Raw genomic sequence first — 26,291 nt, forward strand, 5'->3', positions numbered from 1 at the left:
GAATAATAGAATAATACAATAACTGAACTCCAGATCCAGATCCAGATCATTTCAGATCCTTCATCGAACACTTCTCAACGTGTTACATAAACACGGGTTATCGAACACTTGATCATGTACATTCTCTAACATAAGATGACTTACTATCCAGCACGGCAGGGCGTGCATTCAGTCTGCCCCCACCCAAATCAGCACTTCTCAACGTGTTACATAAACACGGGTTATCGAACACTTGATCATGTACATTCTCTAACATAAGATGACTTACTATCCAGCACGGCAGGGCGTGCATTCAGTCTGCCCCACCCAAATCAGCACTTCTCAACGTGCTCCATAAACACGGGTATTCACTTAATAGAACACTTGATCATGTACATTCTATAACATAATATGACTTACTATCCAGCACGGCAGGGCGTGCATTCAGTCTGCCCCACCCAAATCAGCACTTCTCAACGTGCTACATAAACACGGGTTATCCAACACTTGATCATGTACATTCTCCAACATAATATGACTTACTATCCAGCACGACAGGGCGTGCATTCAGTCTGCCTTCCCGTGGAGTACCAGCCATCAGGACACTTGATCATGTTATCTGTGTCATTCCTCGGGCACGCGTATCCTTTAGGGCAATCCGTACACGTCGCCTGGCCACCAACAGAATACGTCCCTTCGCCACAGTCTTGGATCCCGACGCCTTCTGGGAAGGGGCACTTCTTGCCTGGGGGGCAGGACGTACATGCGGCAGCTCCCTCATAGGAATACGTCCCTGGGGTACATTTCAGGCTGCTGTCTTTTCTATTAATCATGAAACCAGAAAATTGGAAAATGTCTATGTATTATGTCTAATAAAACACTAAATAAGAATCGCCATCTAAAATGAATTGTCGCAACGATACCTAAAGAATGGTAATATCAATCATCTACCTCGGACAAAAAATCAAAATACTAACAAAATTTCCAAAGTTTAGTTTGAATCTAGTTCTATTTTTTTTTTTTTTTTTTTCGAGTGGTAGTTGTACCGGTAGGCACAATAACCCTCCAAAGGCGCAACGATAAATTCCGATTGGATGCATGTTCCATACCCTTATTCTGCTATCATTTTAAATTTCCGAAGACGCAACGAAAGTCACGAGAGGTAGCCGACGCGTTACAGCTCGGCCTTTTATCACTAGAAGCCACCGAAGGTGCAACGAAAAAATGCCGAGTGGTGGCAGTCACCGTACGGCTCGAGTGGTGGTAGGGGCTTAACCATTCGGTCTATTATCATTACAATTCTCCAAGTGCAGCGAAAAATTACAGAGTTGTGGTTGGCGCATGACTAGCCCCCGACACCCAGACGTCCACAGTAGTGTCCAGTTATAGGGGGCGTACTTACGTTATAAGAGGGCAATAGAAGCCCTTACTGCATGGTGTACAGACGATGCTAGAACCAATAGCGTAAGAGCCAGGAGAGCAGGGGTTTTGTGTCGCTAGGGTGGTGTTTGGGCACGCGAATCCCGGCGGGCACATGGTGCAGAAGGTTGTACCACCTGTACTGTACGAGCCTAGACATTAAAAATACGTTAGGCAAGATAACAAACAAATGTTATTTAATATAGGCGTCTTAAGTTATTGTAAAAACTTGGCGCCTTTGTACGTACATCCAGGGGCGGATCCAAAATGTGGGCTGGATTAGTGATCCATAGGTTCTTGGTAGGTCACATAGATCTAACTTTTTCATGCTGAATTGGATTTATCGCGACAAGTCAAGCAGACAAAGGCACATGGACAGTACCTCCCGTCCCTCAAACATTTATTTTCTTAAAACAAAATGACTTTTCATTTTTTACTCAAAAAGGGGTAGGAGGGGGGGGGGGGGGGGGTGGATATCAACCCAATCCACCATCACTATCACAACCACCACCGTCACCGTCATCGCCAACGTCATCATCAATTATCATAAATCCCAAATCAACCCAAATCAACATCACCCTTACCTCCACCCCATCAGATCACCATTATCATCAACATCAACTATAACCATTATTTGTACTAACATCATCATAACAAGCGTCATCACTTCTAAATTTTTCAATTCCGGTTTCTTTTATATACCTGAAGAACACGCGATAGGTGCTGCCGAAGTGGTCGGGCACTTGAACCCTGCCTCGCACCTAACACACGCCGTCTTCCGCAGAGTGTTCGCGTAATACCCAGAGGAACAGGGCGTTGGCCTGGAATGGGTGTTAGGGCACTCATGGCCGAGAGGGCAGTCCAGACACTCGGTAGCCCTGGGGTGTGAGTATGTCCCTGCGGCACAAGGCAGCTCCGGGTCACGCGGCGTGCGGCAGTAGTACCCTGCTCGACAGGGCTCGCACGTGGTACCGGAGCTGCTAGGGTGTTCTCCTGATTGACAGCTAACGGGGGCTTGATCCCGGGCGGGGCAGATTTTGCCGGTAGTAGCATTTGGGCAGGTTTGACAATCGATCACTGAAAATGAACGAAATTTAAGACTTCGAACAGAGGCGATAGCCAAGGCGTGTGATTAGGGTTGGGCGGTGGTAAGCCCTCTAACACTAAAAACCGTTCTTTTCCAACTGAAAAATAGCTGAATTTTATATTGTTTTCACACACACCCTCTCTCGACAAATCGTTTCAGGATATTATGTATGGACGATGAGCATCTCCAACAACTCTGCTTTTATACCATCCGCTGTTTTAAAAATGTATCTTGCGCATATCATTCAGCCCACTGCCTCCGTCTCTCCTCTTATAAGGAAATGTCTCCTACATGACTCATATAGTATTGTTAAATACACCGTGGCCCACGGAAAACCCATCCTTAAGAGCATATCACCATTTGCACATCACTTTTACTTACTCAAGTCAGTGCGGTAGTAATACCCAGTAGAGTCGCTGAATGGGCAGAGCTCCTTTCGCGCGTTGCCAGGGCAACTGTAACCGGCTGGACAGGTTTTACACTCTGTCCACATCGCCTCAGAGTACGTGGCTGAAAGTTAACACATATTTTTAGCTTCCAGTCGTTAGTCCTTAGGGTGGCTCGAGGCTAAGAAGAAATGGCCATATCATATTTTTTTTCAATACGTTAATTAGGTTAACGTAGAAAGAAACATGGTAGGAAATACTTTTGGCACTTGTAGGCTTGCGCTAAGAAAATTAAATAAGATATTGAAAGAGTGCGTAACAAAACAACGCAAAATCTCTGTGTTCGCTTTATGCTATATGGTTGAATAAATGACAATTTTCCAGAAATGGATTACTATATGGTGTCCAACTCGGTAATCAAAAGATTTGACAATAGTCCATGTAGTTATACAGCTCTTGGTGACAGTGACAACATAGGTATTTAAGCAATACGATTTTAACCTGCATTTAGATGTACGTCAGCCATCTAAAGTCAGTGCTTATAGTAGACCCAAATGTTCAACGAACACCCAGTACCAAGAGACATTCACGTATCCACATTATCTGAAAGATCAATACTCACCTCCACTGCAAGCAGCAGGAGGCGCTGCTGGATCTGAACAGCTAAAGCCAGCAGGACAAGCCGTACAGTTCATAGAAGCTGCACCAAGTGAGTACATTCCGGTTGGGCAGGGTACCGGAGGTACACTGTAAGGAAATATGTGTCTCTCTTAAAACTATAGGAAGACCTCATCTACATCAAGCAATAATTCATATTTCTATTAATTATCTTGTACTTGTACTTGGCCTGATTTTCTTGAGCCTGTACCCCTACATCCCCACCCCCACACCCCTACACAAGCACATTTTGTTCCCAAGTCATAGTCGCTAATGCCCCTTAATTTTGTGCTCGACAAATCTTAATTGACCCTTCAAATCAGCTCTTGTGAGTGAAAATTTCAAGGCTTTTTGGTTGTTATTATTGTACAGGGTAGATCCAGGAGTATCAAAAAGGTTTGCCAAAGCACACCTTTCTTATTTCTTGTTATTTTTTAAAAAAGGAGGGCCTGCTTGGCTGGCCCCTAGAACCACCCCTGTTCTTTGGAGAACTGGCTTAATATACCATACACTTGATACTGTTTAATAACCTTGGATTAGAGCAGTAGAATCCTGCTGGGCATGGCAAACAAGTCGTCCTTGTAGGTGAACTAGTCTGTCCGGCAGAGCAGCTATGACATACAGCCTCTCCTTGACCAGAGAATGTCCCCTCTGAGCAGTTAACTGGTACTTGTGCAGGATCTATACACTGCTGTCCAGCTGGGCAAGGCTTACAGACAGCTGATCCCTCTGAGCTATAGTTACCGGCTCCGCACGACAGGCACCCAGCTACACCTGCAGGGCTATACTGGCCAGCAGGGCATGGCCTAGATAAATCCCTGTTCAAACATTCATGCCCTGCTTCGCAAGTGTGACAGGATAACTGACCAGTCTTGTTGTTATAGGAACCATCTGGACACCTTTCTGGTACCGACATTGCAGGATTGGGGCATATGTACCCTTGAGTACATGGGGTACACACCGTGGCACCATCTGGTGAGAAGTAACCAGCGGAACAAACTTGAGGTGCTGCTCCATTAGGGCATTGATAGCCTCCTGGGCATCTACTACAGGTAGCATTTCCAGCTGCACTATAATAACCCTCTGCACAAGCCACTGGTTTATATGCCTGGTTTTCACACCGATACCCTTCAGGGCATATTGTACATTTTGTTTGTTGTGTTGCATTGCTATAGTAACCAGGGTCACATGGTCTTGGCTGTTCGCCTCTGATTGGACAATAGCTTCCTGAGGGGCAAGGCTGAAAGAAAAGAAATAAGAATGATACAGATCATGAAATGCTGTACATATACATGAAGAATGGTTGAAAGAGTCATGTCTCCCATCTTTCTTGCAAACCTTAACTACTCCTGTTAAAACACAAAATAGCCTTCAGCTCGGCCAGACTTTTCTAGTAAATCGACATAACAATGAAGTCTACTTCACACACACATAATCCCCATAGCCATGTGGGGGGTGGGGGGCTCGGGTGTTCGGAAACCCCCTCCCCCCTTTCAACAGGATGGTCCACTCTAATAAAGGAGGTAAAATAAAGTACCACTGCAAGCTATATGTTTAGCTTCCTAAGAAAAGAGAGTTTTTGGATAAAAATACGACCACCCCCGAAAAAACAAAAAGGGATTTTTTTATGCCTTTGCAGTATCTCCACGAGACGTTTATTGTCTGATTTGGCCAAAATACTGTCTGACTTTTGCATTAATGACATACCAGAGTGATCTAGCTTATACTTTATAGTTTTGTCTACAAATAGCATGTCTATTAAGAACCGAAAGTGGACTTTCGGCCTTTGTGGGGGGTGCGTTTGCACCCGCTACACCCCCCTTGGGTATGGGCCTGGACCCCCCCCCTCCTTGTTTATAGATGACATCTTCATAAACTCACTTTACATGCAGCTGAATCAGACTGCCCTGGCAAGTTGTTATAGAAGCCTTCAGGGCAGAGCTGAGCTGTCTGTCGGGAACCTGGGCAGCTGTTAAAGTAGAATTATCACTGTTATAAATTTGTCTCTTATGGTTGGGATAGATAAGGCTGATGCTACACAAATCTCTTCCAGATAAAAAATAAAAACAAAAGTAAACCTTCTTGGAATTGTGGTAAATCAGGTTTATGATAAGATAGTTAATTGTCATTATTGTAATCTCGTTATTGCATGTGATTTTTTTTTTACTTCCTGCTTTAAATAGATTTAGAAAAATTCATAATTTAATAGACACTTGATAAAATGATTGATGTCACTCTAGTTCAATATTGTATCAAAACATATTGGAACATTATACAATAATTGGTGTTGCTATTTTGCATGTCGTAAAAGGGTATCATGTAATATTAAAATATTCTACATTCTATAACCTTGGGTGTATGAAAAAAAAGATATAACGGTACGCATATTCTATTTTCTCTAGACGAAAGCGACGCCTCTCTTATAAATTATAATAAGGAGGAAACATGTAAAGCGGCTTCCACTTTAGCTCCTTTAGCTCCAAGGAAACCATTATATACAGAATACCGGTATCCGCTTTCTTAACGGGGAATCAAAATTTAATCAATCTTCAACGAATTTTATTGTAATATAGCCACATAATGAAATGTCTTTATTATTCAGAGAACATTATTTAAAAGAAGCAGTTTATTCTAAACACTAATCACTGCGGGAGCAAAATAAAGTCAAAGCAAATGTCAAAATTACATCATTATTAAAAGTGACTTATAAAGCATATTCCATGAATTAATAGCGATGATAGAGCTTTAAGCCTTTAGGTCTAATAGAAAGTCACTCTCTGGTAATAATAATAATAATAATATTTGAGTTTTATAAGGGTAGTAGAAAACAAACAAATAGACAACGAATTTTTAAATCCGTACAAATCTCCCGAAGATATGGTTTCCGTACTGCAAGTACCGGTTAAAAAAGGGTTAGTTCCATATCGATCCTTGATCTTTTAACTTCTTTTAAGTTAGAATAGATCGTTGCAAGCGTTTTGTTAAAGAAGGGTTTCAAAGGGTTTGGTAAATAATTTATGTGATAAGAGTTCCACGGGATCCAGACGAAATATTCAGCAAGTAGTGTACTTTATAGCCACTTACTAAGAACCGGTAGGACATTCGATACACCCCCAGTTTGTGCTATTTTGGACCAAAAACTGTCCGGGCGGACAGCCAATGCTCCCGGTACACAGTGTTCCACAAGATGCACAATCACACAGACCTAGGAAAGAAATCGAGACATTCTGATCAAATATACACCGCTATAAAAGTCAACCGCGAAGAGTAAACAACTAAATAAGAAAGTCCGAACAAGCCAAAGTTCGAGACCTACCTTGGGAAAATGCAGGCTTTGACCAGCAAAGCAATACAAATGATAGAATCATAAATTTCGGAGCAGTTGGTTTTCTCTCTTTTGAACTCCCATCGAATAAATATAACTTCATCTTGTAAAATCCCGCGTCGAGATTGAAGCTAGCGCAATGCGTTTACCGCACGGTACGAGCTATCGCGAGTTACCATACAAAATGTTTACAGCAATACTTCCTCGACGCTTAAAGTTAACTCCGCATAATCATCCAATACTGAATTCCATTCTGCTATCGTGTAGGGCTTTAGGCTTCCTCTCGCCTAACTTGCTACACTTCCAAATTCGACTTCAAAAGTTATAATTCGGTTCCAAGTTCCTAAGTCAAATTATGCACGGATATGCAAATTGCGGATACATGACGTCATGTTGTTATAACTACCCGGTTTGTTTTGGTCGTAAACTTTGCAAATTCCTCTTTCATTGAGAAACAATCTTGAAGCGTACTTTTTTTTCGTCTCTCTGTTAGCTTAAAGTCTAATAGAATCATTGAATACAGTCGCTCGATCATATTTCCATGCAGTTCAGCTACTATTTTTGTGTTAAGCCCTTTTTTGAGCGAATTATCCGGAGTTAATGATCTAAAACACAACATTCCCGAGTCACCAAGTTATTGGTAGAAACAAAAGAACATTACACTGGCTTGTGACTTTTAACAGGAAAACAATAACTTCATTTCGTAATAGCCTTGCCTGTGGAGCGCACGCTAGCTTTACACTTTACGAAAAAGAGGGAACATTGTATGTTGTAGTTGAAGGTTGTCAAATTGATTCAGATGGGGTAGTATAGTAAACAGTAAACCTCTTTATTATGCTGTTTTAATTTTTTTTATTTTTAACTCTTGACCTGGGGAAGGTGGGGGGGGGGGGGGGGGGTGAAAGCGTGGTGGGGGTATGTGCACCCCAATATTTAAAAAATATAAAAGGAAATGACCAGTAGGGGCATGGCTGTGCCCCCCCCCCCCCCCCCCCCCCAACATTTTCTTAATATTTCTGTATTGTCCCCCCCCTTATTCTTATACGTGGCCTGCTACGGCTTTGTAGTATCTCTTGTGACCGTCGTACAAGACCTTTTTAAAAATAAAAGGAAAGTTCTTTAATAAAAAATAAAGTGATAATCTTCATAAATTTCAATTGATCTAATAACTGCAAAACAAATGAAGGAAATTCGGAACGAACGTGCATCACCCTGTATACACTCACGCAAAAAACCCTTGGTTTTTTTTCAGTCTTTAGCAGGCCTGTAGCCAGGATTTTGAGCGAGGGGTTCGTTTAACCATAAAGCGGACCATTTTCTCTTAGGTAGCTCATCCTAGCTCGCTGTGGTACTCGATTTTCCTTCATAACAGCGGACCGAGTCGAGCGGGGAGGGGCTAGAACCCCCCTGGGGGTGGCTACGGGCCTGTTTAGTGAGAACTGTAAGATACAAAAACTCTCTGCTTTCAAGGATAACATTGTTAACTGTAAGACTACTTACATCTCCCTGGCTGCACATTTTTCCTAAAAACAGACTATACAAAAAAGTCTCGATAAAGTCAGCATGACAAGCCGAATTATTAGCGATGGGTTTCCTGTGATAAAGAAACTGGAAGGTACTGGGTACTGAGCCCGCGAAATTTCTTTTCCTCAAACCCAACATTCTAAAATGGCGGACGAGAATGTCGGCACCACATCTTCAGTATCCAAAGTGAGCTCTCAGTCCAATGTTAAGATTGGTATTGATTTTTAAATGGGTCATTAGCTGGGTGTTTTTTTTTTCAGGGATGTTTTTTGTTCAAGAAAACGCCGGATGGATCTCCGCGAAAACGGCGGTACAAAAACGCAGTGGGTTAGTTGTGGTGTTATAGATTTAGAATATTTCCTTTTTATTCAGCCTGGGATATAGATAGAATTATGAAAGGCGCCAGTAAGGGGAGAGGGGTTCCGATTTTTTTTTTTTTTTAACCACAAAGGGAAAGGGGTGTCTGAAAAAAGAGCCCTCTATTATCTAGGGGTGCTCTGTATTTTTTATAAGCACCAATTTTTATTATTTTGCATCTATAACAGCTGGATTTTACCGTTATGGTTCATTCCAACAACGAATTTAACACAACTCAGATTTACATACAGTGTTTTATGGGGGGGGGGGGGGGGGGTGGTGAATAGGTTCGCGGATCGGCGGATTCGGCCCCGAAATGCTCGCGGATTACGAATTTTGATGATTATTTCAGCGGATTGGCGGATTTTGGAAAAACGGCGGATCACGGATCTGTTGACAATTTGAGCACGGATTTCGGATTTTGACTGCTTTGACGGTCGAATTTCGGATTTTAAATGAATTTCAATCGATGCTATTGTTTATCTGTCAAACCATGCGGATCTAAAAATATCTGCGGATCCAAGGATTTGCCCCGAAAATGTTGCGGATCGGCGGATTTCTCTTTGTACCGAGTTGCTTAATGTTGTCATCTGTTTTTTTTTTAGATTTAATGGGAGCGGCAGAAGGAGAAAGTTTGGAAAATGTGCAACAGAGATATGATAACTTGAAGTACTGCTTGGGAACAGTGAAGCACCTGATAGAGGTAAAGTATCTAATGTGCAATGCTAGCTTGTAATAAAACCTGCTATACATCAGGAAATAATCCTCAAAAGTTTTTGTGGTCAGCACTCAGCCTAACTTGTAATCAATGTATTGTTATTATTACTTGTATTATACTTCTTGTTATTGTTGATGCAAATTTTTTTAATGTACAATAGACAGCTATAAGTAATAATTACAAAAATTATAATGCAATAACACTAAATATGATATTGAAAATATAGTTTTGTCATCTCAAAATTATAAAGAAATCTGTTAAAAAGGGTAATGGATCCCCCCTTGTATATTCTCTACATTCGAACCAATATTTAGTATAGCATCCGAATTGGTTCTTCTAAGGGATAATTGGGGTTCAAAGGCATATCAGGGCAGATCTCAACAAAGCCAATAATGTCTTCGCCCTGATCCAGAAGATCGTTTGTGCTTAGGTCTCTCCCTTTTTGGTTGCGATCATCATCTCAGCTAGATGACTAAGATCTCAAGTATTCCTGTTTTAACCCACAAGTTGAAGTAAAAAGTGGGTGTGAATATTCCGTGCTTGATGTTTAAGAATCCATCCCAACTCCTTCTTATTCTAATGAATGCGATATATTGGCTCTAGGATTTAGCATTGGTGTGACAAACCCTGACATTAAAGAATGCTGACCTTTGATGTTCCCAAAACCCCTTTGCATGAATATCTAGTCTCATGTCCTGTACTCTACTCAATGATTCTCTGGAAGTGTCCTGTACTGGCATACCGTATTCAAGAGTTCTGCTTTAAGATCCCTCAGCTCGTTGTGCCTCTGTTTAATGAATCCACCACATCAACGTGACATGGCACGGTGTACTGTGAAGACATCCCCACAAACACATGAGTAGGGATTTGATTGATGGGCCAATCATATCGCAGTTTAAGAACATCTGGAAACTCTTGTTCAGACCAAAGCCCATCTCTTGAAATGGAATTAGTCAACTGCACTGAGGTGCTTTTTTTGTCTGCAAGATCCACAGCTCGTGCGGTAAAGGAGTCCTTGACCTTGTTATCTTGTCTTGTTAATTTTCCTGTCTTCTTATCGAATGCCCTGCTGAAGTGCCTTGACAGTGTCATCAGACAGTTCATGGGCTTGCGCCACTATTTTGTTTGGGTGAGGGTGATGTGGTCTTGATGGATGCTTTGTAGATCGGTGCTACTTGGTGTCAAGAGTTGACCATTATAGGACACTGAACAAGGATATAATGCAGTGCAGCTGCCCTGTTGAGCACATTTTAAGCATTTGATGCGCCAAAACAGCATCTGTGTTATATGCTTCAATTATTATTACATACATATAATTATAATAATAATAATAATAATTATTATATTATTATTATTATTATTAACTACTGTAACCTCCACTGCATATGGTCTGTAGGGTCTGCAAACCAACAGTAAAGTGTTCTCTCAGCTCATTGACTTCATCAAGACATCCCATGGCTCTGCCACAGAGCCACGCCTCCATGGGGTAATACGGGAAATTCCAACTGCTGTATTAATAACAGGTGATGTAAACACAAAGTATGGCATAAAATCAAAAACTGTTACATGGTGTATCAGATCATGATTAAGATAAAGGCTGTATTTACTGTATCCCAATGGCTGTAGATAGGCAAGGTTAACAAATATGGAACTTCACGTGACCATCCGCTTTTTATATCCAGGAGTTGGTAGAAAGAACAACTTTGTTAATGAACACCTGGTTTGTCTATGTGAATTACGGTACGATTGCTCCACAGTACTGTCGCCCCATCATAGTTGAGTATGATCGCCGTACATTAGAAATGTCTGTCTTTGAAGCAAGAAAGTCATGCAGAAGGGAATATTCTCGACCACAGAAGTTACGTTGGGTGGGGCCATCGTTCTTAGTGTGATTGGGGCGACGGTACCCTGGGGCCATCGTTCCCGATACCATCTATGTATTTGTTGCTTAAGATGACCATAATAAGTCATTGTTTTCAGCTGTGATAACCTTTGACCCGCTACCCTCTTGCAGGTGTCAACATGCCTGATCATGATATTATCTTCTCCCAACTGGTGACAGACCTGTCATTGGTCACTCCTTACACAGCGGTCATGAAATCTAAAGATTGCACAGGTAGACCTCTTGATTCCAGAAAAACATATAGGTACGGTAGATAAACTATACAGATTCAACTTTTTTTACCTAGATGACTGTTAAATCCTCTTCAGGGGCGATAAGGGGGTACCCACACGGTTCACAAGTTTCATTACCAGTAATAGGAAATCACATTTTATGACTTAAACAGTCCAGAGCATTCACTAGTAGTGTAATTTTTTAGCCATGAAGTCTACCATGAAGAATATGATGGTGCAGTTTATGGATTGTGAAATAGATGTGAGTATTTTTTTTTTATGTTTTTGCTCAGATTAGTTTGCTGTTGATTTTATCTTGATATGTCAGAATGATACTGTAACTGTGTTGTGTGATGTTTACAAATTTAAATGAAAATTTAGTGAAACCAAATTAGAAATTAGGGGTATGTGGGAGAAAAAAAGTTAATGTGTTAAATTATTTTATGGCATGTGGTTCTATGGTTCCATAGGATGATGAAGAAATTCGAAGTCCTCGTCAAGCACACTCCAAGCTGAGCTCCATGCCACAACTGTGCCGCTGGTACACAAGGAGATGTCAGAGTGAAGGCCCAAATGGTGAGTTGTCCAAGTGGTATTTATGAAATTCTGTCGAAGAAGCTAGGCACCATTATTTTCTGTATTTATCTTGAAGATTGAAGGTTTTTTAATGAATAGTTATTCTAGTTATTCCTACGATTTAAGTGCTTTTGAGCTTCCTGGAATACTGTAGCACTGCACAGCCATGCAAGTGCCTCTTTAATGTTCGTTGCTGCGGTTAAACTAAATCTGCTGTATCTACTTTCCTAGTTTCCCCTGCAATGGTTATCATATTTGAGGACTTTGAAGGCTTTCCTGCACACATTGTCCAAGATTTTATCACTATTTGTAGGTGAGTTTTGTTGCCATCTTGTTATCATAACAGTGGTATAAACTTCAATTAAAGTTTTTTTCATAAATTATGCCCTTTCAACCAATCTACATTTCATTATACTCTACTGATAACTTGAAGAAGGCCAATCTTGCCACTATTCTACATTCCAACTCCATACCTACATGTAGTCATACAAAGCATTTTGATCCAGATAATTCACGCAAGTCAATAACATAATTCTTGCAAATTATACCCTTGTGTTTTCAAACATAAACAATATCGAAGGGTTGACTGATTGACATTCTTTAACAAACCTTCTACCGACAGCCAATATGCCGACCATCTTCCTCTTGTCCTGGTGTTTGGTGTCGCGACATCTGTAGCCGCCATTCACCAAGTGCTCCCACACTCAGTCTCAACTCTGCTGTCCATCCAGAGATTCCAATCACAGCCCTCACTTGTTTGCTTACAGGAAATAATCTCTCAGGTGAATGTCCATAAATCCAGTTAACTAACAGTACAGTACTACTAACTAACAGTAGTGGCTTTTTCTCTTCTAGTTATTAGTTTCTTTCACAGTCCACTGTGTTTTTTCATGTGTAACAGAATATAAGGTCAAACAACCTACTGTAAACTTGAAACTAGATATATAACCTTATGTTTTAATCAAGGTGTCCGGTTTACCCTTTTGATTTACATGTGTTTTTTTTTCAGGTTTTGATGACACCTAAATATTCTTTCAAACTAGGGGCCAAAGTGTTCAGATTTCTGTATGAAAATTTTCTGTTCCACGACTTTTCTCTTCAGAACTTTAGCACTGGACTTCAGGTAGGTGCTGAAATGTTAATTTTGTGAACAAAATAATTACAGTACTGTAGACTAAAGTTATAATGATAACAAAACACCATGTTGCATTGGACGACGGCTTCAACAATGTGCAATGCATTAAGGTTTGTCGACCTGACTTTTGTGACACATATAAAATTTGATGTTGAATCCAGGAGAGAATTAAACCTGCTTGAATCCCTGTGAAATTTATAACCACCTGTATTGAAAATGGCTAAACTTCGTATACTGGAACACTTACAATGTTTTATCAAATTGTAGTTAACCTTATCCCTTCCTTTAGTTTTGTATACTGGAGCACTTCTACTGCAACCCTGCTAGCATATTGTGCTGTCCATCCTCTGCTGACCGTGAGGACATCATCCGGGAATTGACAGATGATGAATTGGACATCATCAGGAGCCTCCTGTCATTCAAGAGGCATGTTGAAAGCTGCAACAAGCAGCAGCAAGCACAACTACTGACGGACAGTGGCCATACTAAGGCAAGAAAGACTATTGAATTTCTGTAGCCTTTTGCAGCATAAATTGTCTAGTCTAGTGGTTTATCGCTCCCTTGTGCGATCCACGCTCGAGTACGCAAGCGTCTTTTTCGCAGACCTGCCACGCTACCTTTCTGATTCATTGGAGAGAGTCCAGAAACGCGCCCTCGCCATTATCTATCCGGGCTTGGATTACAAGGAAGCTCTTACTAGGGCAAACCTAGCCATCCTTGAAGATCGTCAAACTGATGCCTGCTGCAGGTTTATCTCTTGTTTGACGCCACAAAATCCAGTGTACCGGTTTGTGCAAGACCGCATTGAGGCTACTACCCATAGCTACCAGTTAAGAACGCGCACTGGCAATCACATCAAACCTTTTGCGACCAATAGATTTGGCAACTTTGTCACAAACAAACACGCGCCGGCCTTGGCTATCTGACTGCTCATACTACCTTTATATTTATTATATTGTATCAATTAATCATTATTTATTATATTTGATATTGGAATCCTGTAATTTAGCTTTTAAGGCTACGAGAGGACTAATAAACGAGTATTATATTATTATTATTATTATTATTATTATTATTATTATTATTATTATTATTATTATTATTATTATTATTATTATTATTATTATTATTATTATTATTATTATTACAGAGCTTAGCTCATTAATACAATTATTAACAACTGATAATTTATTATATAGCACAATGCTAAATTGCGAGACAAGATCATAATCCTCTTTGCCTGCAACTGACCTGACTCTTCTGCAAGATACGGACTTCTCATGCAGTTTGCAATCATGAGTGTGGGCTAGTTTATTAGCGCTGTCACTCAAGATGGCCAGCACTCCCAGCAGATCTTGTAATCCCTCCAATACATGTTACAGTGTGATGAGAGAAGAGATCTCAAGCTTAGAATTCCCAAGCTGACCCCTAATGGATTGAACCCAGGTCCTCTGCCTTGAGAAATGAGGACCTTTGAGCTATCATGCTGCCTTCTCACTCTTATCATATCTTTTTCCTGTTTGCAGGAAGTCATCATTGAGTTACTTAATGGTTTGGACTCTTACCATTGGTACTTCTTCCCAATTCTGGACTGTCTGCATGCCATGGCTGCAAACCTACCCAGGCTTCCACTAGGCAAAAAGGTAAAATGCTATGGTGTTTATGGTGATCATTGTGCTGCTGATAATGTTACTGTAATGCTGCGGTGGTTATGATGGTTGTGATGATGGTGGTGATGGTGATGGTGATGGTTGTGATGATGATGGTGGTGGTGATGGTTGTGTTGCTGATGGTGATGGTCATCAAATGACTTTTGACTTTTTTCCTAGGTTCGTGATCTCTATGAATACAGTTTATCTCCAACACATATCTACCACCAAGACAAGTACCGCGATGCTTTGGCTTTGCTGAGGTATGTGTTTATGGTATGATTTACAAACCTCAGTAAATGAATATTGGTACCATGATGAATGTCCTCAAGGCAGAAGGGTAGAATGTGCAGGGCTTCTGGAATTACGCGCTTGTGCGGAAGCGCGTAATTTGGCTTTCTCCGCGTAATCCACAAATTTCCGCGTAATTTGGCTAAATTTTGAAAGACAAAACATTTAAGTACACAGCTGATGTGTTCTTTTAGGTTTCTTACCTCAATTTCTCTTAAAAAAATAGAGATAATCTCCGTAAGAGTGCAGATATCTCGAACTGAACTTCGAAAACAATAAAATGACTAGGCGTTCTTTTCTAAACCGCGAAGGCCTAGGACTAATAATAAAATACCTTTTTTAATTGGCTGGTGGCTAGGAGCCAATGAAAACTCGCCTAAGATATTTTCGCGCAAAAAATTAACCTTTTCAAATTATTTCGTGCTTTCCTTCGGTAGTTTGGACGTAACAGTTGATATGTCGTGTAATTTAGCGCGTAATTTAGTAAGAAATCACGCAAAATTTTGATTTTTAAAGAAAAATGTATTGCAAAATTCCGCATCATTTAGCGCGTAATGATTGATTTTCCGCGTAATTTAGCAAAGAATCCCGCATAATTTTGAGTTTTTTTCCGCGTAATTCCAAAAGCCCTGAATGTAGAGAAAGTAATTATTAGGTTTGTCTACATCTGCAGGGTTTTGGCAAAGGATGAACTTGTGGAGATTATTATCAAATGTGTGAATATCCTGGAAAAATTTCTTGAGACTGCTTTAAATGCCAAGTAAGTAAACTGGGTGATTCCAGGTTTTAGCACAGTGATTTCCTGAGTATATACCTCTTTGACTAAAAAAAATGTTTGTCTTATGCAGGAAATGCCCCGACCTTTTCAATTACAAGAAGAATATGTTAGAGTTTTTAGAACAGTTTGAAAAACTAAGTGGTATGTGCAAAAATAATTTTCATATCGTCACTGTCAGAATTTATTAATGTGGTAGTGGTCCATATCAAAATACCCACCATTGTTACAGAGCAACAAGAACCAGTCAGGCCAGCAACCCTGCCAACCGGGAAAGGCGGCACGCCGAAAATTGTCAACAGATTTGAGCTTCAAGAGGTGTGTTCTGCATTGTGTATACAGTCGATCAGAATCCTTTCCAGTATAATCCTTGCTACAATCCCAGCTTGTGCTTTCAACAGGTTTTAATGCAAAAAGTTGGTAAAGCAAAGCATGGCCCAAATTAGTTTGGCCTTGTGGACTATAAAGCACTATATCACTGGTGGCCGCATGTGTCCCCAATGGTGTTTTTATTCCCCCCTATAACATGTTTCCATGTTTCAGAAATTGCGTTTAGCAGCCACTCAGAAGAGAAAAGACACACCTTACGACCAGCTTCGCCAAAAGACAGTAGACTACATGGACAGCCTCTTCAGGTCTGCATAAGCTACTGTAATGCCTTGCTTCAGTTGAATGGAGTGGGTCTACGTGGAAGAACAATCTGTACGAGACCTGAAATGATCCCAGGACCCAAATCGATCCAGGTCACTGAACCCAGGACCAAATCGATCCAGGGACTGAATACAAGGACCAAAATCGATCCCCTTAAATTTGTGTAAATTGAAGTGGAAAAATTCGTTTAAGGTCCTCGGATCATTCCGAGTATTGTACAGATTGCCGAAGTGAAACTTTCCTATAGTGCGAGACGTTATGGCGAGCTCCGAATCTGATTATCGAGCCTCTACTGCAAAAGTATGCAAACTTTGGATGTGTGCAAAACCATTCTTGCATAGACTATGTTCTAGATTTTGATATGACTGTTGACTTAATGTTATTCTTGTTCTTCACGTGAAGGAAACATCTTCGAAGTCCTCAAAGTTTACCACTGCATGAGGTGATGTATTTCGACAAGCTGCACAAAGTCAAGGAGGTTTGTACTGTGTTGACTGAAATTTCCACCCTGAAAAGAAAACAGCTTTAACAAAATATTCATCTATTGTACTCGTGTTCTCTTCGCAATAGGAGCTACCCGACATTTTTTTTTCTTAGTTAATATTCTCTTTAGATCAAAAAATAGAATACAGAAACGCTAGAAAAGAAACAACGTCATCAATGACAAAAAAATAATTACAACAAATACACGAATTGTTAGAAGTCCCGATCTTCTAATACTTTTGTGCTTACAGCACGTTATGGCACCTGTTAGATATGTGTGTCAATACAATACTATTTTTAACACATTCTATGGTAGGGGTGATAGGAGTATAACTCTTTCTACTGACACACATCTGTGTCTATACTGCTTGCAACACATTACATGGTAGGGTAGGGGTGGTAGTAATATAACCATTCTACTGACACACGTGTGTCGATATTACATGCAACACATTACATGGTAGGGTAGGGGTGGTAGTAATATAACCATTCTACTGACACACGTGTGTCGATATTACATGTAACACATTACATGGTAGGGTAGGGGTGGTAGTAATATAACCATTCTACTGACACACGTGTGTCGATATTACATGTAACACATTACATGGTAGGGTAGGGGTGGTAGTAATATAACCATTCTACTGACACACGTGTGTCGATATTACCTGTAACACATTACATGGCACGGCAGGGGTGGTAGTAATATAACCATTCTACTGACACACGTGTGTCGATATTACCTGTAACACATTACATGGTAGGGTAGGGGTGATAGTAATATAACCATTCTACTGACACACGTGTGTCGATATTACCTGCAACACATTACATGGTAGGGTAGGGGTGATAGGAGTATAACTCTTTCTACTGACACACGTGTGTCGATACTACCTGTAATGCCTAATGCACACTAGCAACATAACAACATAACGACATGGGCGCGCGCACTATGTTTAGCCCGACATAACGACATGGACATAGTGACATAAAAGAAAAAAAACATGTTTTTTTTTTCTTTCTTATGTCGTTATGTCCGTGTCGTTATGTCGAAAATAAGAGTGCGCGCGTCCATGTCGTTATGTCGATATGTCGCTAATGTGCACTAGGCATAACACATTACGTGTTATCATTGTAAGTGTACTAGGAGCATAGCACCTTCTGCTGACGTGGAGGAGGTGGTAGGAGTATAACACTTGAAACTGACACGTGTCTGTCTTACAGCACCTGATAGGTATGCCGCGGGCAGCAATACAAACTGCGCTCAGCGATCCTCGACACTACCTCAAGGTAAGTGTATATGATACGTGATGTCTTTCAGATGCGCAAAATAAGATATTCCTTGAGTTTTGAAAGTAAATTAGGATTGATTTTTGTTTGTTGATCTTTTTTTGTGTCAATGAGGAAATTTATGTCAGCTTAAATCTACAAATTAGGTTCCGCCATACGTTTTTATTATTTTAGAAATTTGGGCGTGGATAGGGGGGGGAGGGGGGCTGTGGACTCCTTTGGAGGAAAGGCTTCAATGAGATTAGGAGCTTTGTAGAGCTTTTACAATATTATAGTATTTTTTTATACTTTTTCGATTAACAGTTGTGCTAGGCAGTATAGTAATTCGATGGTCCTTTTCAGTGCGAATGCTGTGAGATAGAGGCTGGCGCTATCCAGGTTTCCTTGCCTGATGTCTCGGTGGCATATAAACTTTACCTTGAATGCAGCAGGATGATCAATCTTTACGACTGGCTACAGGTACCTACTTAAAGAGATTCAGTCAGCTGCACCATTATTTTGTTTTTATTCAATGTTAGAAGACAAATGATGTGAACGTGATCAATTTTCAAAATTTGTCTAAATCAAATTGTTTTATTTACCAAAGCCAAAAGGTATAATATCACAATAGCTTCCAAAAATCAACCGATGGAAATGGATGCTATCTTAGCTACAAACTTGCGACTATATATTTTTTTTTCATATTTTTAATGAAGTTGTCTTGATGTTGTTCTCACCAGGCTTTCAAGGTTGTGCTAGACCCAGACCCGAAAGCATCTACGAAGACTCCGTCCAAAAAGCAAAAGAAGTCGGACGCGCAGCTCCAGTATCCTTAGCCTTTTTAACACCTTGTTTTTTATATAGTCCCTTTGTCTTATATATTACCCCTTTGGCTGTCTATTAAAACTTTGTTGTGGTTGCCGTGAGAATAATAAAATAAACAATGCGTGGGGATACGTTTATTTTCCCTAGAGAAAAGAGGCCTCTTCTAGCAGGGAAACGTTTATTTGACACCAAGCAAAATTCATTATGCGGATTAGCCCCATTTTTCGGCAGCAAGAAAATGCAAAATTGCTGGGAGATTTTATTTGTAAGGTTGCTGTAGGAGTTTCCTTCCAGAAAGGACGTGTTTTGATAAAAAGCTATATCATGATCTTTGAACACAAACGGCGCTCTTGGGTTCCCTTAGAAGCATGCCTGCTTGGGTATCCTTTTCCTAAAGTAAACGTCACATAAGTTGATCAAAGGTATCGTAGCATATAGGTCCCTTGAACACCGTAATGCGTACAATTCTAAGATTTAGGGTCCACAATGGCCGAGATGCAAGCGACTCTAATGCTATTGATCTTTAACCGAATACTAGAGCACGGTTTATTCGTGCCGTTTCTGAGCTACAGTTCATGGGTTTTATTAAACCCACCAAAAGGAAAACAGACCATGTGCAGCGCTTGACATGGGGAGGCTGCTAACTACGGATGTCACACACCCACTAGGGCTGTAGGCCAGGGAGTGCCATGTGTACCCTGAAGTACTCGGAAATGCCTTCAACCAAGGTTATTGAAGCAACCAAGAGGGGCAGATGCATTACTGGCAACGCCCCTGAAATTAGGAGTCTGCTAGCTGGGAACCATCACAGACACTATTTTTCTCTTAAAAGGTGTCCCTATGCTGCACCCTAGAGTACTCTAGTCAAAGATTTTTCACCTGAGGCAACTGTTCAATTAAGAGTTGTAAAAGAGGAGGCAGTGCAGCGCTCCTACATGGGAAAGCTGATTGCTACAAATGACCCACGGAATATTTCCCTAAGAGGTATACCGATGGCCAATTACTCAAGATCACTGGGGCAATATTCACTTAAAGAGTGATAGATGTATTTCTAGGCAGCGCTCCACCTTCTGGGACACCAGGTGATAGAAGAGCTAGTGTCATGTCCCTTACATATTGTGCGATGGCTGGTATATGTTAATGATAGGGAGAAGCTACTTTCATTCGGGTATACTTCCGCTATGCCCATAGTTCCCCAAGGGGTAAATGATGAGATATAGACAGTAAATAGTGCCTGTCTGCTGCAGAGCCACGATGAAAGAGACGAAATTTCGAAAAGTTTCTCATATATAAGAAAGGATAGTGCATTAATCATGGATAGCCTATCTTTTCGTTTTTTCTCTGTTATACCCTTGAAAAGGAATAATGGATCAGTCTCTAGGGATCTCAAAGTAAGTTATGGGTTAATAATGTACTGCAATGATTAACCTGTTGAAAAATAAATAAATTAAAAAAGACCGAAAAAATTAACCCTATTATCAGTTTTTTTGTTACAGCCCGTCAAAGTAAAACACCGCTGTACCTAGTCAGCGGTATCTAGGCTTTTCAACAGTGCTTTGCGGTCTCATCTGTAACCCTTCATAGCTTTGCTGATCCTAGTACATGTTGATGGTTACTAGAATTTTTCATAAAGATACTATTATTTTCATATTGGGAAAGTGTACTAGGACATTGAGGCTGCTGGAGCATAATTAATTGCTGTACTTATGTGCTTGTCTGGCTTTGCCTAGATGATTAAATAACTATCTAATGATTTACTACTGCTCTCCTATTGCTGTATTCTCTGAAACCAAATTGATTTGATTCTAAAATTATTTACACTGCTTTGACCAGTAATTAATTCGCTTTGGGGTGAAGACAAAAAAAAAAGTTGAATGCTTTACCATGGATATCCCAGCATGCTTGCAATCTGTGATGACCAGCAAGATGGATAGTTCCAGGAGCCTTCAAGGAGTGCACATTGTGCTGAGAGGTTGAATTCTGCTGTTGTATTTTCCTTGTTCGATTTGAAATTTGTCTAAGAACCTGAGTTTATTATTTGGATGAAGAGTAGTTACTATCACGCATTGGTTGGATGCATATCTTCAAGACCATTTTATCCCTTAGACTGCTTCCTGATTGTCTTGCTCTTGTTGTGCTAATTTGTTTTGTTCTTGCCGGTTGAGGGGTCATTGTGTTAAAGAAGGCCAATCACACACGCCGCCATTTTATGCTCCCGCTCGATGCCGTCACAAAACATACATTCTGTCAAGGTTACGCGTTTCGCTTTGTTTGGTGTCCTTTGTCTCAACTGAGTCGTTCAGATAGCAACTAAGTATAATCAGGGAGTTGTCTACGGGGCAGCGAGGTTTTCGTTGAAGCTTTCACTCACTTCCTAGTGTCTGAGGGCTATTTACAAAATGCGTCTTTTTGGGTACTTTTGGCTAATTATTGTCATTGAAGGTAATTTTTATTATTATTTCTTTATGTTTATTCTCTGTGGCCTCTTATGTTTCTGGAAAATTTGTAAAAAGGAAACAACATCAATTAATATAGGATTGATATGGCTAAGGGAAAGATAAATATATAGTTATGGTTATGATTAATACCAAATCTTTTATGACGGGTTGTCTTTGTGAAAAGACGATTGGTGTTAGTGGTGGCGGTGGTAGTTATAATTGCCTGGTAATCGTGCGAATTATAGCGCAATAACATCGTAGACAAGCACACTGATGGATGATGCAGCGATGTAGTGAATTATGTTGCAATATGATCTTGGCCACACTATTTGCGTCCATGTTGTGCAATTTTGCGCTAGGCGTTATTCTGAATTACGAAGTTTGTAAAGAGCTCGAGACTTGCTGCTGATGCTATTGTATTTAGTTGAAGCCAAAACATCAAATATTTGTTCATTATATCTTAAATTTAAATTCATTTAGCTAGGTTTTTCCGGGAAGAACACAATATTTTTTTTATTGCACGAAGCGTTACGATGCTATCACATTTAGTTGAAGCCAAAACATGAAAACTGAAAGTTTGACATTTGAATTTTTTTATTTAGCTAGGTAGAAGTATCGAAACGTAGCGTGACGGACACAAAGGACGGCTGCCTTGGTTGACAGCTACTTCCTAAGGAAGAATAAAGATTTTATAAACCTGATTTTTATTCGGAATTTACTATTTGTTTAAAGCTTTCGCAGCCTCTTGCACTCTTCTCTATAGTCAGCGCTATCGTCATTTATTTAACATCTTAATTTCTCATAGTAAATTTGATTCGTTCGGGCTCGAGAGTAAACCATTGTTATGGGTTTTTTGGTTTTGAGAGGGAACTGATGAGCCTGCAGGCTAGGATCCGGTGTCAGCGGTGGAAAGGCTGGCTCTCCAGTCACATGTTGCCAACTGCGTCAACACGGTTGTCAAAAGAACAGTCTTGCCTACCTCCTCCCCCTCTGCAACGTGTAACCAGAGTTGTTTGTACAGTGTGTTGCCGAAATCACGGACGGTTTTTGCAAAAAGCACCATAACTTTTTACTGGGATATCTGTGGTATCCCAGTCATAAAATGCAACTGCTTTTTTTCGTCGTCTCGCGTATGTGCAAAATACCCAAGAATCTCTGCGCTATAGTCGATACCTTTTGCATTGACTCCTGGCTATTTTTGAGCTGAACATACAAAAAAACAGACTGAAAACAGATACCTCCCCCCTAGTCTGAGTTTTATACAGCCCGTCAAAGTCAAACACCGCTGCACCTAGTCAGCGGTATTCTAGCTTTCCAATAGTGCTTTGCGGTCCCCACTTTTAATCCCTCGTCGTTGTGCTGATGCGAGCACAAGTTGATGGTTGCTTGTATTTTTCATCAAAAATACAGCTATGAGCATTTTAGGAGAGTGTCCTAGGACATCATGAAGTCTATTGGGGAATAATTAAGTGCTGTGCTTATGGATATTTGCAAAAAGCATAAGGTGGAGTCATGGTGTTTTTTTCTCGTTTGGCTTTGCCTGGATGAGAAAATCATTTTCCAATGAATCACCACAGCTCTTCTGAATGCTGTCTTTTCTGAAACCAAATTAATTCCAAAATTGTTTACACTGCTATTCTGGGCCTGTATAACATGGAATTGATTTGTATGGCTTCGAGGTGAAAAGAAAGAATGCTTTGCAGTCCGTAATGGCATCCACGTGGTTTCACAAGCCTTCAAGGAGTGGACATTGTGTTTTGAGGCCATGGAAATAAACCTGAAGGATCAGAATAAAGGTATCTATTTGTGTCTTGAGCTGTGCTTGCTGATCTCTCTCCCTTGTGAAGTATTTTGAGCGTTTTGTTAAGAGGTGTGATTCTGCTTTTCTTTCCTTGTTCGATTTGAAATTTTTCAAAGAACCTGTGCTTTTATTTGGCTAAAGAGTAGTTGCTATCACCTTGGTTAGATGCATATCTTCAAGACCATTTATCCCTTAGAAGGATGCGTGAGTATCTTCATCTTGCTGTGTTTATTTTGCATTTATGAATTTTTTGGGTTATGGGTACTCCTCAAAGCCGGTACAGGCCGGTTTAGGGGTCAATGTCTTACAACAAGAGAAAACTGTGTCATGGCCGCCATCTTTGATTTTGAGATTCCAGGTCTCAGATCCATGTCAATTTTTGCAGTTGAAGGCCAGATTCGCGATTTCATTTCTGCATATATTACCATAGTCTCAATCTCGACCAAGTAATTGTCAAGTAATTGTCAAGCCGGATTGATTTCGCTGTATTTACTCGTGTTTACATTTGCGACCCGACAAAGGGACCCGATACACGTAAGGCTCGAGTTTAGAATTATCTGCTGCCTGCTTTAGACACATACAGTTTACTTCAAGACGTAAGTAAAAGTGCTCTGGACACTCATGAGGTATTTACCCTTATTGCTTAATAGCGCAGCCAGCGTGGCCGTAGGCCGCGCGCGGAGCTCCATAGGTATAGAAATTGGTCATAAACTAGGTGACTCAAAAATTGTGGTCAATGACGTCATTTCACACGCTGTTAGCTATCTGTACCACTCACGTGACCATGCGACCAGGCCAGCTAATTGATTGATCGCTCTAAACCAATAAGAGACTAGTTCCAGCAAGAACCGGGGGGAAAAAGACGAGGGGGGTTTAAACCTATTCTGACTTTCGACGTAAAACGAATAACGGAATGCATGATTGCAGAAACGAATTAACAAGACAAAGTGTTTAATTAAGAAAATTCAACTGATTAGCCAGTCAAATGGCCGTATGAAAATTAGAATTTGAAGGATATGTCTTTCTAAGGAACTGCTTTGTACTTTTACATGCTTGGAATATTATCAGCTCGAATTCTTCACCTGTCGCGGTGGCTGACGCAACATAAAATCGTGCAAGGGGAATTCGTGCATCATCAGTCAACCTTTTAACACTAAAAAATATCATTCTTCGGAATAAAAACGTGTACCAGGTAAATAGGAAATTGTCTTTTGCGATTTGCGTAGGATTAGAAATAATTTTATAAAAAAAAAATACAGCATTTTTTTGTGAATTTTGAAAACCCCGGTGTTTGTAAGGGAAATATTCGATTAGATGTTGTTATTATGGATCTCTTTTTTATCCTCAAAAGCAATTTTAGTATAGAAACCTACCCCTAAACTGCCCAAAGATTCTCCATATAAAAATATGGTAATAAAGCTGGCTCCGCTTTTAGGCAGTGCCTAAATCTATATATTATATTATGAAGTGGAAGTAGTTTGAAACTATTGAAGAAAATCGTCTCCTACAAATCGCTATGAATGAATCCCAAAGAAGTGACTATCTTACATCATGACACTTGATCTCTCTCATTGAATGGCATAATTTTTTTTACCAAGTAGATTTCAAATTATTTTGGTAATTTGGTGCTTATTTTTTTGTATTTTGGTCCTTCCTTTTGATAAGTTTTGTTTTCTTCCTAAAATAACTTTATCCCTCATTGAATGTCATTTTAATTTTATGGAACATTTTAAATGAAATCTAGAGCATTGTGTTGTCTTTGTAGTGTAGTTGATCTCGATCCTTAAGAATATGTATATGCTATAATTTCAAGTCTGGATATTCTATAGCCCTCTCATTTACTTCAAAATAAAAATGTTTAAACAATATTATAGCATAAATAGATATTGTTGTTTACTTTGCACTTAAATTGCTCCAAAATGTAGTTTAAATGCTAGAACTAATTCCCATTATCTTTTTCAACATATTTCCAATAAGCAGGTTATTTGTGTTCGTGTTTAGGCACACTTCGTGAACAAGCACTGTAAATTTTCAAAACGCTTTCATTCTTCTAAATTAGTAGCGAGATCAAATAACTTCTATTCTGTTGTGAAAGTGTTTTACAGTGCTTCATTCCCACCAAAAAGTTGGTATTTTTCTTAAATGTAATTTACCAGAAGGACTGGTTTATGTAAAGCGTTAAATTCACTGCACCTTTAACTTTCAAACTACGCGAACAAAAGTTTGACTCACCTTTAAATAAACTTAACTTTTTCCACTGGTAATAACGCTAACTACGTAATTACTACAGCACATGCGAGTATGAGAGTTAGTTACTAATTGGGTCACGTGAAATTTTTTTATTCGCTTTCGTATATTTTAAAGAGGCTTTCGATGCAAACTGTCCGGAATTGGGTACCGTGCGTAATTGGGGCAACACACTGTGCACCATGTTTGATTATATCAGATTTTGTCTTGGCCAAGTAAACGAGGCAGCCAGTAATGATGGGCGCGTTTACACTTCATTATTAAGCCCCGTGCAAACAGAACCAACACTCAAGAATGGTTCTCACTTGGACTTAAGCGCAAGCGCAACGCACGTAAATATCTGATTCTCACTAGAACGCAAGCGGAAGCGCAAAAGAACGCAACTGCTTGATTTTCTTGCGCTTGTGTTTGACCGATCCCACTTGTGCTGCGCTTCCGTTTGCGCTTACGCTTGCGGTTGGGTCCTAGTGATAACCAACCTTAAGCTACATTGCTGGCACTTTTACTGTCAGTTGTTCACAAAACAAACGATTATTATTCAATTATATTATTAACCCAGTTCTAACTTTCATATAGAGAACGCT

The 26,291-nt window shown here is 40.1% G+C and overlaps 2 protein-coding genes across 4 annotated transcripts in view; one reads left to right on the forward strand and one right to left on the reverse strand.

Moving 5' to 3' along the window:
• The window catches only part of LOC5512653, a 68,142-nt gene extending 60,934 nt beyond the window's left edge, over positions 1-7,208 (reverse strand). Inside the window, exons 1-9 of the mRNA XM_048732757.1 lie at positions 6,845-7,208; positions 6,613-6,733; positions 5,410-5,497; positions 4,059-4,768; positions 3,494-3,618; positions 2,867-2,995; positions 2,101-2,475; positions 1,382-1,550; positions 523-801 (exon numbers count right to left, since the gene is read on the reverse strand). Of these exons, the coding sequence (XP_048588714.1) occupies positions 523-801; positions 1,382-1,550; positions 2,101-2,475; positions 2,867-2,995; positions 3,494-3,618; positions 4,059-4,768; positions 5,410-5,497; positions 6,613-6,733; positions 6,845-6,956 (2,108 nt within the window). The 5' untranslated portion in view covers positions 6,957-7,208. The remainder of the gene's footprint in view (positions 1-522; positions 802-1,381; positions 1,551-2,100; positions 2,476-2,866; positions 2,996-3,493; positions 3,619-4,058; positions 4,769-5,409; positions 5,498-6,612; positions 6,734-6,844) is intronic.
• Positions 7,209-8,455: 1,247 nt separating this feature from the next.
• LOC5512669 (origin recognition complex subunit 3) lies at positions 8,456-20,691 on the forward strand. Of its 3 annotated transcripts, none has more exons than XM_032382114.2 (22): positions 8,456-8,563; positions 8,638-8,704; positions 9,340-9,437; positions 10,849-10,975; positions 11,467-11,568; positions 11,774-11,829; positions 12,038-12,143; positions 12,375-12,456; positions 12,766-12,925; positions 13,153-13,266; positions 13,568-13,768; positions 14,805-14,921; positions 15,108-15,190; positions 15,892-15,978; positions 16,067-16,137; positions 16,226-16,311; positions 16,537-16,628; positions 17,047-17,122; positions 18,352-18,417; positions 18,760-18,876; positions 19,137-19,222; positions 19,760-20,691. In XM_032382114.2, the coding sequence occupies exons 1-22, from the start codon at positions 8,522-8,524 to the stop codon at positions 19,863-19,865; spliced, it is 2,142 nt and encodes a 713-aa protein (XP_032238005.2). In that variant the 5' UTR covers positions 8,456-8,521; the 3' UTR covers positions 19,866-20,691. The 3 variants fall into 3 exon arrangements, with proteins under 3 accessions (XP_032238005.2, XP_032238006.2, XP_032238004.2); XM_032382113.2 differs by having other exon boundaries at positions 8,520-8,563; positions 8,618-8,704; XM_032382115.2 differs by lacking the exon at positions 8,638-8,704 and having other exon boundaries at positions 8,494-8,563.
• The last annotated feature ends 5,600 nt before the right edge of the window (positions 20,692-26,291 follow it).

This window comes from Nematostella vectensis, chromosome 9, assembly GCF_932526225.1.
Source record: "Nematostella vectensis chromosome 9, jaNemVect1.1, whole genome shotgun sequence".
NCBI classification, from domain to species: Eukaryota; Metazoa; Cnidaria; class Anthozoa; order Actiniaria; family Edwardsiidae; genus Nematostella; species Nematostella vectensis.

Excerpts from the sequence above, each read along its gene's own strand:
- LOC5512669 (XM_032382114.2), top strand. The coding sequence starts at position 8,522 with ATGGCGGACGAGAATGTCGGCACCACATCTTCAGTATCCAAA. Across the intron at positions 8,564-8,637 it reads CCACATCTTCAGTATCCAAA|GGATGTTTTTTGTTCAAGAA; the intron begins GTGAGCTCTCAG and ends TTTTTTTTTCAG. Across the intron at positions 15,979-16,066 it reads GAGACTGCTTTAAATGCCAA|GAAATGCCCCGACCTTTTCA; the intron begins GTAAGTAAACTG and ends TGTCTTATGCAG.